Source organism: Lepidochelys kempii, chromosome 3 (genome assembly GCF_965140265.1).
Source record: "Lepidochelys kempii isolate rLepKem1 chromosome 3, rLepKem1.hap2, whole genome shotgun sequence".
Lineage (NCBI taxonomy): Eukaryota > Metazoa > Chordata > Testudines > Cheloniidae > Lepidochelys > Lepidochelys kempii.
The window spans coordinates 136,015,617-136,033,090 of NC_133258.1; the positions used below are offsets into that span (position 1 = coordinate 136,015,617).

The 17,474-nt window shown below is 38.7% G+C and overlaps 1 protein-coding gene across 17 annotated transcripts in view; it reads left to right on the top strand.

Moving 5' to 3' along the window:
* The window catches only part of RYR2 (ryanodine receptor 2), a 709,125-nt gene that overhangs the window by 633,417 nt on the left and 58,234 nt on the right, over window positions 1-17,474 (top strand). For 16 of the 17 annotated variants that reach the window (XM_073338185.1, XM_073338183.1, XM_073338188.1 and 13 more), the window contains 8 exons: window positions 1,029-1,109; window positions 2,093-2,181; window positions 2,872-3,000; window positions 5,934-6,038; window positions 8,227-8,308; window positions 9,805-11,108; window positions 12,098-12,165; window positions 15,214-15,361. In XM_073338185.1, coding sequence (XP_073194286.1) covers window positions 1,029-1,109; window positions 2,093-2,181; window positions 2,872-3,000; window positions 5,934-6,038; window positions 8,227-8,308; window positions 9,805-11,108; window positions 12,098-12,165; window positions 15,214-15,361 — 2,006 coding nt within the window. The remainder of the gene's footprint in view (window positions 1-1,028; window positions 1,110-2,092; window positions 2,182-2,871; window positions 3,001-5,933; window positions 6,039-8,226; window positions 8,309-9,804; window positions 11,109-12,097; window positions 12,166-15,213; window positions 15,362-17,474) is intronic. The other variant, XM_073338197.1, reaches the window with a different exon arrangement.

Here is a 17,474-nt window from a genome sequence, read left to right on the forward strand (position 1 = left end):
ATATTTAAAAAAAAGTTGTTTCCATTTTTGCCAAGAAACCATTTGTCCCCAAAATATTTGTATAAAGCCCTAATAATGAAATCATTTGCCTTTAATACTCCAGTGTAGTTTTGCTTGCTATTATGTCTTCCCTCTGTGCGAATTTATCAAGCTTCCAGTTCTACTTTGTTAATCCCTGATCTTTCCTAGAGCCACTAATGCTTCCCCTTTTCTCATTTAAACTTCCAGGTTGACTCTCTGTACTGATACAATTAATTGAATGGATACCATGTTAGTGTACCAGATTTTCTTCAGCAATTCTGAAGATCTTTTACAGCTCTAGACACCTGGATAACCGCTGTCTATAGAAAAACTAGGCTGTAGGGCCAAGTTCTGCAAGAGTCCTTAAGGACACGCTGAAGTCCATCCCTATTCAGAAAAAACACTTAAGCACATACTTAGTGCTTTGGTTAACCAGAACTAAGGGAATTTGGTGGCTAGTGTCCCCTGGCTTTCAATGAGAATTGGTTGCCTAACTCTTTTAGACTCATTTGAAAATCCCAGGTTAAGTGTTTTCTGAGAACATAAATGTCTATAAAGTTGTTGGCTTAGTTTGCTTTTAAAAATATATTTTTAGAGGTCTTCTTTTCTGCAATACTTGATTAATTTTTCAGGCTTTTCAATATTTATCAAACATTGGAACAAAGTAAATCCAGTATTAAGCTTTGTACATGATGCAGACTTCATGCCAACAAAAATAAAAGAAGAGTGTAAAAGATGGATTTTTTCTAAAATGTTGCCAAGCCCATGCTGCTGCATTTTTTAGAGAGAAATTTGTGTCTTGAAATGTAAATGTTCTTTTCTTATGGAAGAGAAATAGCATCTATCTGCCAGCCACATGCCATGCTTCAGATAGAATAGTGGCTATAAATTGCATTTTATATGTTTGTTAATGGTGACTTTAGATTAAATATGGAGATTTGGTAAGGGAAGTGGGGAGCTAGTTGACAGTCTGTGATAATTTGTACCTCCATCTGGGCTTTCCACAGGAGAAAAGGTAATGCAGGATGACGAATTCACCTGTGACCTCTTCCGATTCCTCCAGTTGCTTTGTGAAGGACACAGTTCAGGTTTGTGGGCAGGCTGCCAGTCAGCTGAGCCAAGGTGATGGTAACCAGGGATAAAAGCTCATCAGTGCTGAAGGCTTGGCAAGTTTTAAGGAAATATTATGAAAGGTTCCTGAGTAGCTGAACTGTACATGAAAGAAAAATATTTATGTGGAGTTAAAATGTCAAGTTTCCTTGTTCATTTAAACATTGGGAGAAAAAAAATGGCTCACAAAATGATAAAACTCCTGGAGCATGAACTATGTGAAAGGTAAATTAAATAGAAAATGAAGTTTACTCTAGTTTTAGCTTCTGATCACTAAATGGGAGGAAAGTCTTAAAGGAGGGCTTTGCAGCAAACATATTGTACTTTGGCATGCAAAGTATTTTTAGAGTTCTGGTTCTCACTGAAGGTGGTTAGGGGGCTTAAATGTCATCCCAGGAGCATATGGGAGATCTTCATTGAAGGAGGAACAATAGTTTTTCATATATAACATAAGGAAATACTAGCAATTTCTTTTAAAGTATTTTTAATATTAGTTCACTTACTCATATACTTTGTGGTATTATAAAAAAAGATTCCAGTTTATAGCTGTCAAACATATTCATATCATTGTCATCAGTAATGGCATAAGATTTAATTCAGATTTCATTTAGACTAGTGTAAATTGGGAATAATTCTAGTGACGTTAATGTAGTGACATCAGTGTAAAGTTGATATAAGTGAGATCAAAGTCAGACTTATAATATGTTCACAGGAGAAACCAGATATTAGAACTTGTAAACTGTTACTTGATCTCCTCAATAAGATGGTACCATTCAGGCAGATGTAAACGATTCAGTGAATTAAAATATGGATTTAAACAGGAAAGTTACTTAGAAGATGTTTCAATCCTTTAAAGTAGGCTTTGACCAATGGATTGTACCAGAATTTATTTTAATAAATAATTCTGAAAATATTTGAGATTTAAATAAATGTTAATTTGAACTCATCCTCTCATTTTTAGATTTTCAGAATTATTTGAGAACTCAAACTGGTAACAACACAACTGTCAATATTATCATCTCCACTGTGGATTACTTACTGAGAGTTCAGGTAAACCACCTTACATACTAATTGCAAATAAATACAGGTAGCTGTATTTTAGCATTTTTGTTGTTGCTTCTAAAAATTCCAGTATGTGGAAAATCAACCTTTTTTCAGTTGTTGTTGCTGTTGTCAGTATTACTGTGTGTCCTTGCAAGTTCTTTAGAGGCTCGGTGGTAATAACAATAAACCTTTTTATGTTTTGGAGCTCATTTTGATGAAGTTTCAGCTGACATTCTTTAAGGGAGATGGAAAGAAGAATTCTATGCACAAAGAATATTCAGTTCCTTGATTTAGCTAGCTGGCAGGCAGACAGTATAAAGTCACATTGTTCACATGAACAGCACACAGCACTGTGTTAATGATTTAGTCAGTTTAAGGGCCCATATGTGTATGTAAAACTTGAAATAAACAAAAAGACCAGGTAATCTAGACAAAAGTTAGATTTTGAAGGGATTTTTGGTTTTGTTTTGTTTTGTTTTTCCCTGTGGGTTTCACTGGAGATGAGAGAGAAAATGCATTATGTTGATGATACCTAAAATGTCTGAGATTATTTTAAATCCATATGAATAAATGGATTTTTTTTTGCTCACAACGAAGTTTGCTTTTAAAGTTTACTTTATGAAAATGCTGATGAACACAGGAGTGGCAGTTTGAATATCTGACCTACATGTGTTGTTTCTTACATCTGTTTTATAGGAATCAATTAGTGATTTCTACTGGTATTATTCTGGGAAGGATGTTATTGATGAGCAAGGACAACGTAATTTCTCCAAAGCAATTCAAGTTGCAAAACAGGTCTTCAATACTCTCACAGAGTATATTCAGGTAAACTGCTCATTGCATGAAATTAGTAAGAAATAATGTTTTGAAATATGTGTAGTAGCCATTTGTTATTTTTTTGCAAACTAAGAATCTAGCAGATTCCCAGGTATCATTGAATTATCTCCTCTTTTGCTAACCAAGACTTCTTGTGTCCCAGTATGTAGCCAGTTGTGTCCTTTTCTTTCCAACAGGAACCTTGCCATTATAATTTGTTTTGCACCTCAAGACTGGACTACTGCAATGTATCATACTATGTTCTTCACGTTTGCTTTATCTGAAAAGTAAAACTAATGTAGAATGTGGCTGTGTGCTTAGTAAGTGGAATATCATGGCATATTCAGTCAGTGCTCTGGCTTCTTGTCAGTTTGATTATAAAGCTCTGAATACACTGCTTGAGAAAACTCTTTCCCCATGACATATTGCCACATTTCAGATCTGCAGAGACTTGCCTGACCTGGACCCTCTTTGCAATAAACAAGAAGAAACTGCTGGCAGGATGTAATGAGCACCATAAAAAAGTTCTAGAAGAAATTAATAATTCTGTACTGAGTGCAGGGCTTGGAAGGGGTGCAACAAAATATGGAGCGCCACATTGAAGGATAAGAAAAAAATGGAATAGCTGTCTCCATGCCATGGATGGAGAACCATCCATTCTGTGCACTGACTAAGGCAAGGGGTCTCATAGACTTTAAGGCCAGAAGGGACCGTCATGTTCATCTAGTCTGACCTCCTGCCCATTGCAGGCAACAGAAGCTCACCCATCCACTCTTGTAAAAGACCCATTACCTCTGTGAGTTCCTGTATTCCTCAAATCTTGATTTAAAGACTTCAAGTTACAAGGAACCCACCATTTACACTAGTTTAAACCTGCAAGTGATCCATGCCCCATGCTGCAGAGGAGGGGGAAAAAAAACCTGGTCTCTGCCAGTCTGGCCTGGAGGAAAATTCCTTTCGGACCCATATACGGTGATCAGTTAGATCCTGAGCACGTGGACAAGCTCCGCAGCCAGACATCTGGAAAATAATTTTCTGTAGTAACTTAGAGCCCTTCCAGTCTAGTGTCCCATCACCAATCATTGTAGGTCTTTGCTACTAGCAGTTGCAGATCGGCTACATCCACTCCATAAACTTATCAAGTTCAGTCTTGAAGCCAGTTAGGTTTTTTGTCCCACTACTCCCCTTGGAAGCTCGGTCCTATGGAAAAACTTGAATTCTGTCATTTCCTAACTTTTGAGTACTTGACTTTGCAATCTTCATAACGTTATTTAATGTAGTTTTTCTTTTCTATGTAACTAGCTAGAATTTTTAAAGAAAAAAATGGCAATCAAATTCTCCTAGGTTTAATTTTAATGTACCCTTTATTGTTCTCTTAAAAAAGGATGTGTGATAAATGTTAGTGGAAAGTGTTAGGTTCACTGCCATTCATCCTATACTATATTGGATCCTCTATCCATGTACAGAACTTCTTTCCCCATAAGTGGGCACTCTATGTGCAGATTGAGGTCCCATATAATTCATTTATTTCTTAGTGAATGTCACTACCAGTATGCTACAATATACTAGTCTTTTCCCATGTAAAATAATCGAGTGAGAAATGCTGCTTATGACAATATGAAGTGATTTAAAATAATTTGGGGCCTTTTTGCTGATTACACAATATTTTCATTATGGAAGTTGAGGTTCAACTGTCAGGAGAGTGTTTAAAACTACACTATATGAAATCATGGCAATTATATTAATCAATGAAAGGATCATTTTGATAAGCCAAAAAGTAGCTTTATCTGATAACTATTTTTGAGAAATTATCCCAAAAATTAATGCTTAAAAGATAGGGACAGACTCTGATCACATTATATGTCAGGAGTAATTCCATTGAAACTAAATGGACTTACAGGACTATGAAACCTATATGAGTGAAGATTCAGGCCCCTAATCATTGTAATTTCTCTTGGGAAGGATTTATTTAAAGACTGAGCATACAGACTATACTTTTTTATTCACATTCAAATCTTCATTATGGAAATCTGTATTATTTTAGACTTCATAGGAGTGAATTGTGAAAGTACTAGCTTGAATAAGTATTAGCAGAGGCTGGTGATATGCAAATGTATACACACAGCTCTAACAGATTTGGCCCGCTACACCCAAACTATTCTGTTCACGGTGTTAATAAATATCTTATTCATTGTCCTTTGAAATATCATCTGATTTTTGTAAAAATATTATTATAGCATTGTAACACCAGACAATGTTTTACAACAGGTGAAACTTGCTGAACAAAAAACAAGAGGCCTGATTCAACTCTTCTTAAAATAATTTTACCAGAACCTTATCATTGTTACTCCTGATTTACAAAAAGAAAAGGAGTACTTGTGGCACCTTAGAGACTAACCAATTTATTTGAGCATGAGCTTTCATGAGCTACAGCTCACTTCAGCTGTAGCTCACGAAAGCTTATGCTCAAATAAATTGGTTAGTCTCTAAGGTGCCACAAGTACTCCTTTTCTTTTTGCGAATACAGACTAACACGGCTGTTACTCTGAAACCTGTCCTGATTTACATTTGCTTAAGTAGAGGAGAATTAGACTAAACATCTGTGCCCCTCATGAGATTCCAATTTAAAGGTGCAAACTGGTACTCTTCCGTGAATATTGAGATCCATTTTTTGTGGCTCCCTTTTTACACAGAACTTTGAAAATGTGGCTTTAGTTGCCTTAAAGCAAAGGAAGTGGTAGGGATATTCTACAGTAATTGTTATCAAATGAAATTGTCATTCCATTTATGTTTCCACTTTCCTTAACAGTTCCTAAAATGCTTGTGTAGCAGCTCTCAGCTGGTCATATTTTAGGTAACCTGATTCTAATTTTATCCTAATGTTTGATGTAATTCTCTTGCATATAAACCCTGTTCTCCTTTTCTTGTCATCTGCATGGTAGGGTCCATGTACAGGGAACCAGCAGAGTCTGGCACACAGCAGGCTGTGGGACGCAGTGGTTGGTTTTCTTCATGTGTTTGCCCACATGCAGATGAAACTATCTCAGGTATCATGTACTTTTTTTTCTTATTTTTTAGTTACTAACTTTTTACAATACATTAGCTGAATTGTTGATCGAACAAATTATTTTCATATTAAGAGAGCGTGACCAGAACAACAATGCAAGGGAATATAGAAGAATTGAGACAGCATAGGCTATGAACCAGTGGGAGAGAAACTTGGCCAAGTGATTACAGAATGACACAGCAACTCCTATGATCCAACCCATTCTTCAGACACCAACTTCCTCTGTAACTTTGGGCATGTCACTCTGTGTCTCAATTTCCCCATCTGTAAAGCAGAGTCATACATACCTTCTTACCTGTCTCGGGGGGTGTGGTGGAATATTTGAAAAATAATTTGATGTACTCAGATTAAAGGTGCCCAACAAGTGGGAAATGTTTTTTTATTGTTGTTATCATTATTTTTAATCTCTGTTGTTACTTTTATAATATTTAAAGTTATAGAGCTCTGAAGACCAAGATTTTGGCTATTTTTATTATTATTTTAGATTCTGATATGATTCAAGAATCCAGTCTTTGCATGTACCACAGAGATGAAAGTTGGGATTTAGTGTCGAGTGAAGGTTGATTTCTTAGTTCTGCTGAACTTCTTAGTGCTATAGACATTCTTCGTCTTCATGAATAGGCATATTCTCACAGCAGGTGGCACTGTAATGAGTGCAGCCTTTCCTAAATGATAAAGAGGAGACGCGTACAAAAATAGAGGTGTACCAAAAGCCTACACATATTGTCATGGTTACCAAAATATACTTATTTTAAGAATGAAAAAGTAGGCTTGTTCCACAGCGTGTGGAAAGTCTGTGGCCAAGCCAGGAGTAAAATCCTCTTGGGTCCCAGTGCAGTGCTTTAAGTATGAGAAGACATCCTTTTCTCTTATTAAAAGTTTCTGCTTTCTGCTTTATTCACTGTTCATCCTTTGCACTGAATGATGCAGGACTCCTATGGTAAAAAAAAAAATGTGATCATGTTATGTCATAGCCATGAGGCTTTGCTTAATAATAGGGCGAGGGAAGTTTATAGAATTATTAATATTAGTTGCTAGATTAGACCTGATGGTTTCCTCTTAGTCTACGGGACAGTGGCAATGTCTTTTTCCCATTTGGAGCTCAAGCTCTTGGGGACTGGGAGCATGTTCAGTATCTCAGTATAGTTGACATATTGAGAGATCTTTGAGGCTTTGAACATGCCTAATGCAGATGGGATGCTCAGGTATTTTCATAGCAAAGTTTTAATAAATTCCTCGGAACAAGTGTAAATACTGATTTTCAGAGTCTTTCATAAATTGACTAAATCTGGGTGGATTTCATTGGGGTTGGCAAATGGTACCTCTTTGGTGTACCTCATAGAGGCTGGCCCTAGAGCTCTTCCAAGAATGGTTGGAAATAGATTTGAACGTCAGCAAAACTACTCATTTTCCCTAACTTTGTAGTTGGAAGCCACTGAACTTTTTATGGTGAAATATATGCATGAGGCACAGAACAAACATGGGGAAATTTCAGATGAAATCGTTAAAGATTGTCAAAGTTCTATGTAATTGAAGTTTAATAACTTTGTTTTACTTCTTATAAAATGTTCCCAACTATGACTGATCTGTCACTTTTTTGGTCTTATTTGAGCTCTTTGTAACTCAATGCTATTGCTGTCATGACACTTTTCTTACGGCCATGTGGGTGGGAACCTGATCATCCCAACACTAACATCAGTTTAGCAAACATAAAGTATTATATAGGCATCATCTCTTCAACTCCAACACAGCTGCATACTATCAGAAAAGCTGTTCTTTTCTTTATTCTCCATAGTAGCTCAACTTGCACTATGGCTGTATTAAATTGCTGTTTCTTCTAAACATATAAGAGTGTGTGTATGTGTTTTGCTACTATATGAGAGTAAATAGTTGGATAAATGTGTTTTCCTTTTATTTTCAGATCTGACATAAAGGGCCAAATACACTAATGGCCTCTCAGCTTCTCAGTCTGATTTTCCCTAAATGAAACCTACATGTGCACACACAAACACTAGTTCAAGTTGGCAGTTGTGTGTGTAAAATACCTGTTTTACAAGGACAAGTTTCTATTTGTGCAAAATATGTGCATGCAAGATCAGAGGCTGGGTTGAGGTTGTTAAAAATATTGGCCCAAAATAGTCTTATTTACAATGGATTCATGTTTGCAGGATTCCAGTCAAATTGAATTACTGAAAGAGTTAATGGATCTTCAGAAGGATATGGTGGTCATGTTGTTGTCTATGCTGGAAGGTAATTTTAATTTATTTTAAAAGTTTATTTTGCAAGTATTATAACTGTTTCTTTTCCTCTGCATATTTTTTTCACAGCAAAACCAATGTCTCTTCCTTTTTTAGTATTTTAATGTTCATTAGTTTATTATCAGAAGAGTTGTTGATCTTTAACGGCTCATGGGAATTATGATAACTCTAATTTACATGGTGAGTAATAATGTATAAATTAATTAAATCAGTGTTAATTATGCACATGCCAGCTCAGTTTGAATCATTACGAAGATTTACTTATTTCCATGTGTTTGGCTTCTGTTTTGGTTCAAATGAGATGCTATTTGCTGGTGAAGCTAGAATCCAAGGTTCTTGCTACAGAAGGAAGCTTCACTATTTATCAGTTGTTTTATTTACTGTGTGTTAGCAACTTCAGTGTGCTGCATTTAACATCACACTTTTTTTGTATTGACAATTACCATAACCATGAAAGAATGGGCTTTGAATTCACCTGGGTAGGTCTATCATGGCTCTGGGGGATTGTCCTGTTTAACATTTGCAAAAGCTACTATTGCACCTCAACTTCACGCAGTAGCATACAGCCATTGTAAAATATGGCTTTATTTATTGATTTGCAGTGGCCACTGGGACCTTCAGTCAAGGACCAGGACCACATTGTGCTAGGCATTGAATGAACAAAGATCGTCCCAAAGATACCTATTTTCTCCCTCAGAACCAGAAAGCCTAATCTCCACAGCATATCTAAGCTCGTCAGAGGAATGGCAAGAAAAGTCTTAATGTCACTCCTAAATTCCATCTCCCATTCAGCACTCTACTAAATGTGAAAGAAGTCTTTGATGTATACATACTGACATTTATCTCCTTCTTTCAAAAGCAGTGCTTATACTTACTTCTGTTATTGCATCTCTGTAGAATCATAGAAGTGTAGGACTGGAAGGGACTTCGAATGGTCATCTAATCCAGTCCCCTGCACTCAAGGCAGGACTAAGTAATAACTAGACCATTCCTGAGAGGTGTTTGTCTAACCTGCTCTTAAAAACCTCCAATAACGGAGATTCCACAACCTCCTTAGGCAATTTATCCCCGTGCTTATCTGCCTGACAGGAAGTTTTCCCTAATGTCCAACCTAATTTTGCCTTGCTACAATTTAAGCACATTGCTTCTTTTCCTATTCTCAGAGGCAAACAAGAACAATTTTTTCACCCTCCTCCCTGTAACAACCTTTTATGTACTTGAAATCTGTCATTATGGCCCCCTCAGTCTTCACTTCTTCAGACTAAACAAACCCAGTTTTTTCAATCTTTCCGCATAGATCTTGATTTGGTATAGTATTTTTAAATTATAACCTGTATAGTTATACACTGAAGACTTGCATGCAACCAGATCATTTAGTAATTTGTAAATCTTACCATGTGATGATTTCAGTAATCATTATTAAATGCTTTTATTTGCCAAAATGTTCATTGTCACCAATGACTGGTTATTGCATGTTGCCACCTTTAGGTAATGTTGTGAATGGAACTATTGGCAAGCAGATGGTTGATATGCTAGTGGAGTCTTCCAACAACGTGGAGATGATTCTGAAGTTTTTTGATATGTTCTTAAAGTTGAAGGATTTAACTTCATCTGATGCATTCAAGGAATATGACCCTGATGGTAAGGGTATAATTTCAAAGAGGGACTTTCAGAAGGCCATGGAAAGCCATAAGCACTACACCCAGTCTGAAACTGAGTTTCTACTATCTTGCGCTGAGACAGATGAGAATGAGACTCTGGATTATGAGGAATTTGTGAAACGGTTCCATGAACCTGCCAAAGACATTGGTTTCAATGTTGCTGTTCTCCTGACCAACCTTTCAGAGCACATGCGCCATGATACCCGGTTACAGACTTTTCTTGAGCTAGCAGAGAGCGTTCTGAATTATTTTCAGCCCTTCCTTGGACGCATAGAAATCATGGGTAGTGCAAAGCGCATTGAGCGAGTTTACTTTGAAATAAGTGAGTCAAGTCGAACTCAGTGGGAGAAACCTCAGGTTAAAGAGTCAAAGAGGCAGTTTATCTTTGATGTAGTAAATGAAGGAGGAGAGAAGGAAAAGATGGAACTTTTTGTTAATTTCTGTGAGGATACCATCTTTGAAATGCAGCTAGCTGCCCAGATCTCTGAGTCAGATTTGAATGAGAGGTCCACAAATAAAGAAGAGAATGAAAAAGATAAGCCTGAGGAACAGGACCCTAGAATGGGCTTCTTCTCCCTTGTGACTGTCAAATCAGCCTTGGTAGCCCTCAAGTATAATATAATGACTCTTACAAAAATGCTCAGCATGAAGAGTCTAAAGAAGCAGATGAAGAAAATGAAGAAAATGACCATGAAGGACATGTTCATGGCTTTATTTTCTTCCTACTGGAGCATCTTGATGGGCTTACTGCATTTCACCTGTAGTGTTTTCCGAGGCTTCTTTCGCATCATGTACAGTTTGCTACTCGGAGGAAGCTTGGTAGAAGGGGCTAAGAAGATCAAGGTAGCTGAACTTTTAGCCAATATGCCAGATCCCACTCAGGATGAGGTACGTGGCGAAGGGGAAGAGGGAGAGAGGAAACCCACAGAAGCTGCATTGCCAGCAGAAGATCTGACTGATCTGACAGCTTTATCAGATGATGGTGACCTACTCTCAGACATATTTGGCTTGGATTTGAAAAGAGAAGGAGGCCAGTATAAGCTGATTCCTCATAATCCAAATGCTGGTCTGAGTGATTTGTTGAGCACACCTTCCTTACTTCCATTACCTGAGATGCAGGAAAAAATTCAGGTAACAAACTATATTTTTATCCACCGTGTTTCAGTCTGTTCTGTGTGGATCAGAAATAAAACTTACAGCTATGTTTGTGTGATTTTAGTTTTTTTCTTAAGTGTGGCATGCTTTTTAAAGAAGAACAGTGAATTACCAAAGTTTAGTCTTTCTGGGATCACGAGCTTGAAGCTGCTCAGACTAGTCAATGTTATTTGGTTTGCTTTTAAATTCAAAATTCAGTGTGTCTTTTGTAAATGCAAAAGGAAATGTCATTTTCCCTCACTGTAGCGTTGGTTAATAAAAAATGCCTTGATGTTCAGCAGTATGACGGTTGCCTTTTAGCCATGTTTTGGAGGCTGCATACCGTATAATGCTGCTTAGACTTTGTAGATGGGGTTGTTTGTGTTGGTAAGGGGAAGAGCTCAACCTGGGGCACACTTCTGTTTTGTCTTGTGTTCCTAAAGTTCATGCTTCAGGGTTTCATCAAGGTATTCTAGGAGGGTTTTGTTTCAATCTCCTTCCTCTGAAGCATCAGGAATGGAGATGGGACATTGGACATGGAGGGCACAGAGCATTCTCTTTCTCAGGTGCATGACTGGTTGGTTCTTGCTCATGTGCTCAGGGTCTCACTGATCAGCATACATGGGGTTGGTAAGGAATTGTTCCCCAGGTCATATTGGCAGTGACCTGGGGGACTTTTCACCTTCCTCTGCAGCCTGTGGGTACAGGTCACTTGCCAGGATTATCTGGGTATCACTTAATCATTTCCCTGCCATTGCAGGGCTTGGATCAATGGTACATGTCAGCCCTTCCTAGTCTCTTCCTGTTTCACCTACCAATTTAGTATCCTGTAGGTTGTAATACTTGGATCTCAGTTTGATTGTTGGGTTCAGTGTGCGGTGATAAGTGGTGTTGGTGGCCTGTGATATAGAGGAGGTCAGACCAGATGATCTAATGGTTCCTTCTGGCCTTAAACTCTATGACATTTTTTATCTGACTCATTCAAGGAGCAGAAAGTGAATGAAGGTGAAAAGGAGGAGAAAGAAGAAACTAAATCGGAACCTGAAAAAGCAGAGTAGGTATAACCCTAGATCTTGCTCCTAAGAACTGTAGTTTGTTTTTCTGAGAAGTCAGTTTTCTTTACAGGTAGTCCCTTGCTACTTCATTTCTGTGTCATAGAGACATCTCACATGTCTGAATGTAGGTTTCCTTTCACACATCATCCTCGCTGGCAAAGGAGCCCCTCACAGTCCCAATGCAGTGAAACCAGCATAAAATTGATGCCATTATGGTGGTTTTATGCCTTTCTTTATTCCAGTCCATCCTTCCCAGTCCTGTTTCCGACTGTGATCACTGTATTTATGTGACACCTGGGATAGCAGTCAGCTTTCTCTATAGTGCTGCTCTATGATCAGTCTTTTAATGACTAGAATTTACGCTACACTACATCTGCTGTGGTGAGGACTCCAGGGTGCAGAGAAAGCAGCAGGATAGTACCATAACATAATATAGTCTCACACTACCTCCCTCCCTTCCCCAAGAGAGTTAAGAGTGTAACTTTCACTGTATGTCCAAGCCAGGGCTGGGCTGCTTGAACAGACAAATTCACTTGGAACTAAGTTCTCCTGTGTTCAAGGCCCCATGTACTCCACATAAAACTGAACCTAATGTCTAGTTCAACAACCCCAGCTTCTGTAGCATTCTGGTGCAGAAATTCCACAGGCGCATTTATCAGAGGGGTAGCTGTGTTAGTCTGTATCCACAAAAACAATGAGGAGTCTGGTGGCATCTTAAAAGACTAACAGATTTATTTGGGCGTAAGCTTTCATGGGTAAAAGTGGGTTTTTTACCCACAAAAGCTTATGCCCAAATAAATCTGTAAGTCTTTAAGGTGCCACCGGACTCATAGTTACAGGAGCATTTGAATTTAAAACTAGAAGGCTAAATATGTAAGTAGCCCCGCGTGCATTTGTTTGTGATACTGAATGCAATTGATTGTATGCTGTTCCAAAGATTTCACTTTTCAATCTTCCACACATGTCATCACACACACCAAGGGGAACCCTGGAGGTTTTGGCAGAGAATAGTTAGGGCCTTTGGCATTTGAGCAGGTTTGGGAGGCAGAGTGGGATTGTGGGACAAAAGCGAACATGCCTGAAATTTAATAGTTATTTTTAAGGTTCAGAGTTAAAACCCCTTTAAGATGGAAGAGGGAGTTTATCACTCCTAGAACTATTGTTCCAGGCTATCTGCTGATTAAGGAAGAAAATGCTTTGATTTACATTCAGCTCTAGAGCTGTGCCAGAACCAGAATTCCTGTCCTATGAAAAATGTCACATTTCCAAATGTTTTTCCTTTTGACTTGGAATTAAAATTTGAAAATGAAAATTTTCTATTGGATGTAAACTATGGTGCCAGGCAGCCCAACTACCAGATGGGCACCCCAGGGAGCCGACTAGCTGGTAAGCCCAGGAAGCCGGGCAGCTGAGGGAGCCATCACCAGACAGGCTGCCCAGTGTGCTGGGAGGCTGGGGACCCAAGCAGTCTGCCTGCCGACCCTCCAGTCAGCTTGTAGGCAGGCAGAGAGGAAACCAGACGGGCTGGTCAACCTGCTTGCCTGACTGGTTTCCATCAAAAGGTTTGACAGAGTCAAAATGTTTCCACAACATATATTGATTCCATAAAATCAGAATTTTCCAATGGAGAAAAAGATTCCATCAGAAAATGTTTGACCAGCATTATTTAGTCCATATCTAAAGTTTTCTTGGCAAACACAGTGGCTAGAAGCATTAAACATACAGACAGAACCACATAAGTTCCAGAGAACAATTTTATAGTAAGGAGTACGGTCTTTGGCAAAGTCTTTGGGTACAGGTTCACCTAATGAACTGTGTGCAGCTGCTAGGTATGTAAACCAGGGTGATTTTGATTTTACAAACCTTGTCAGTCCAATATTGTTTTGGCTTTAGCAAAATTCTGTGTGGGCATGGCTCACTGCAGGATCACAGTTCAGTGCTCTTAAATTTTTATGCAGCACAAACTTTGTCAGTTTTCTTCAAATGTGCTACTCAGCCTTTCTCTTTGCTTTTGTTTTTCTAAATTAGTGCAACACTGTTTTAGGTCCCAAATTAGTAATAGAATGAAGGACTGAGTTAAAAATCAAATAAATGTAATGGAATACAAAATACAGTGTTTGGTTTTAACTGGTAACATAGAGTGAAACTACATCCCATAGTTCAGGATTCCTCGTTTTCCTTAGTATAGCTGATACATGACAAACACCTGAAATTGCAACAATCAATTCTTGTTCCTTCCTCCATTTGAGTAAGTGCTTGTGGTATCCATGACTGTTGGAGAGGAAATACAGAATCCTAAACTCAAGACTTGGTTCGTAAATAGAGGAGGAAATGCTTTTCAGTTATTCTGTTTCAAAACATAAATGTATTGTAAGTTTTAAGTCAACTATATTATGTTATGGTGCTATCCTGCTGCTTTCTCTGCACCCTGGAGTCCTCACCACAGCAGATGTGATGTAGTGCTGAGGGTAGAAGAGAGCCACCCAAAGTGCATTACAGAGCTTAGTTCTATTGGTACTAACTACAATAATATGGAGTGGGGCTTGGGAATAGGAAGGGTGGAGCAGATGGATCCATAATTACCTGGATTCACCAGTCAAATATCCTCATTTAAGAGAGGCTACTGTAATGCAGTGGCTGCAGTATCACCCACAGAACATTTTTGCCGTTTCTTTGTGGCCTGAGAGGGAGAATTCCTCTTCATTTCACATCTTCTTCCCTGCACGAATCATGGCGACTGTGGCTTCATGAGGGGACAGGATTTCCCCCTTACTGTGGTGGGACTGTAAACAGGAGTCAGTAATGTGTCCGTGGTAAAAATGTTGATGTCCATGGTAATTTTTCAAAAAATTGAATGACTGAATGACATAATCCCCCCTTCCCCCAATGTCCGTCACTAAGTATGGGCATTTTGTCACGTGTCCGTTGCACAACATGGTGGTGCCAACCCCTGACTGTAAACATCTGGGTGGGGAAAAAGTTTATAATAGATCTCTAGTCATCTTCAGTGACTCAGCACACATTATGAGCTCATTTTTTTTTCTCAGGGGAGAAGATGGAGAAAAGGAAGAAAAAGCCAAAGAAGACAAAGGGAAACAGAAGCTGAGACAGCTTCATGCACACAGATATGGAGAACCAGAAGTCCAGGAATCAGCCTTCTGGAAGAAAATCATAGCATACCAGCAGAAACTTCTTGTAAGATGTTATCTACATTGGACTGAGTACTTGCATGTTAGCCAATTATGTGTACCGGGAACTTGTTACAAAGGACTGCAGAAAGTGTCTGTGCATCTGAGAAAGCTGTAGCAACCTTCACTCACTCTCTGTCCTCAACCCACCCCCAAAAAAGGCATAAAAACAAAATGACAGTGAAAATACCAATGTGCTAGGCAAAATTATATTTTTTTTTTGAAAAACATTAATGGCCTTCTTCAAAGCTGCGTGTAATGTGTGCCTTTAAATATGCGTGTACAGTCTTCATAACCACAAAACCATTCTTTTTTTTTTCCCCACAAGCTGTTAGTTGTATATGCAGTTACCCAATTTGTGAATGCAAATGTGGGGGTTTGTGGCTGGGAATGGATGCACATGTATTTTGTATTTTTAGGGGGTGGAAGAATTATATGCAATCTTGAAAATTATTTGCCACAAATGTTCATAGCTGCATTGCAGCTGTGAAGTCCTATTAGTAAGCAGCACAAGTCTGCTGTGTGGGTAATTAACCATTGGAGCAGTTTTCCAAGGATCATGGTGGACTCTCCATCACTGGCAATTTCTAAATCAAGATTTTTTTTTAAAGATATACTGACGTTCAAAAGGAATTGTTCGGGGGAAGTTCTGTGGCTGATGTTATGCAACAGGTCAAACTAGATCAGGAATCAGCAACCTATGGCCCACGGCCTGCCAGGTTAAGCCCCCTGGTGGGCCGGGCTGGTTTGTTTACCTGCCGCGTCTGCAGGTTAGGTCGATTGCGGCTCCCACTGGCCACAGTTCGCCGCTCCAGGCCAATGGCGGCTGCGGGAAGCCGTGCAGGCCGAGGGATGTACTGGCCACCACTTCCCACAGCCTTGGAATCTATGAAGGGGAAAATTAGAGTGGAGAGATCTCAGAACTCAGAGCAAAATTTGATGAGTTCAGAAGCATGGCAGTATCCTCTCTCACAGGTAAATTATATTTGTCTCTCAGGCTCCGGCACTATTCAGAGGCTTTGCTCAATATCTGAAAGGCACAAGGTTGAAGAAACTTGGTCTCAGACCTGTGGTAGTGGCTAGAGAGCCTTTCCATGACAACTACCACAAGGTATATCAGGTTTCCTCTGCTCTCTCCCAGCCACCCATGGATCCAAGCAACTCTCTAATCCATTAGCTCTGCACCTGCCTGCATGACAACTCGACCACACATATTCCTGTAAAAAGAGCTACTGCTGAGGCCATAGTGTTCAAGGGTCTTCAGGGTCACCTTTCACTGCCTTTCTGCTTTCTAGCCCCTAGGGCAGTGATAGACAATTTCCCTTGTATGTGAGACCTTTCACAGCAGCACATGGGACTGCAGAATTTTACCTTTACTGAGAGAGAGATAGAAATTTATGAGGCATGTGACAAACCAATTTAAAGAATTTTTGAAAACCCAGTACTTCATATAAAATTTCCTATCTAGATTTAAATCTGTGTAAAAGAGATGTCGTACATTTTGCATGAAATATTTACTTTTTTAAATCTGTCTTGAAAGCCCATATTTATGGAAAATAAGACTAATTAAAGGAACATATTTCTCAAATAATACAGTTCCCCCCCCATTTAAATACATATTTATGCCATCTTGTAAATTGTAATGCATTCACAAAAGGGGGTGGAGAGTTACGGTTACACATCCAGCCTTATCTTCAACATTCCCTGATTTTTTGAGTGATTCACTTTGCAACTATAGCATTCTTTTATTGTATTTTTTTTATATACGTGTAGAGAGAGATAAGAGCAGCAACTATGGATGTTTTAAAAATTAGCCATTGGAAAGATCCAAAAGATTTAGTTAGGTTACAAGTTTAGCTGCACATCTGAAACTTACCTGAACTGTTCAAACCACGTCAGGCTACAGACTTTATGGGAGCAGGATTTCCATGGGATTTCCCATATTTCCACTTTCAATCCTGTTGCAGTTGGAACTAGAAAGTACAGTGGCCTTACAACATAATTTCAAGACCAAGTTATCCAAGCTTTTCACTCCTCACAAGGTCTAAGATTTGGTTCCAAATTCAGCTGGGTTTTATGATTCTCCCACTCTAATTGAAAACCTTGGTAAACATGCAAGC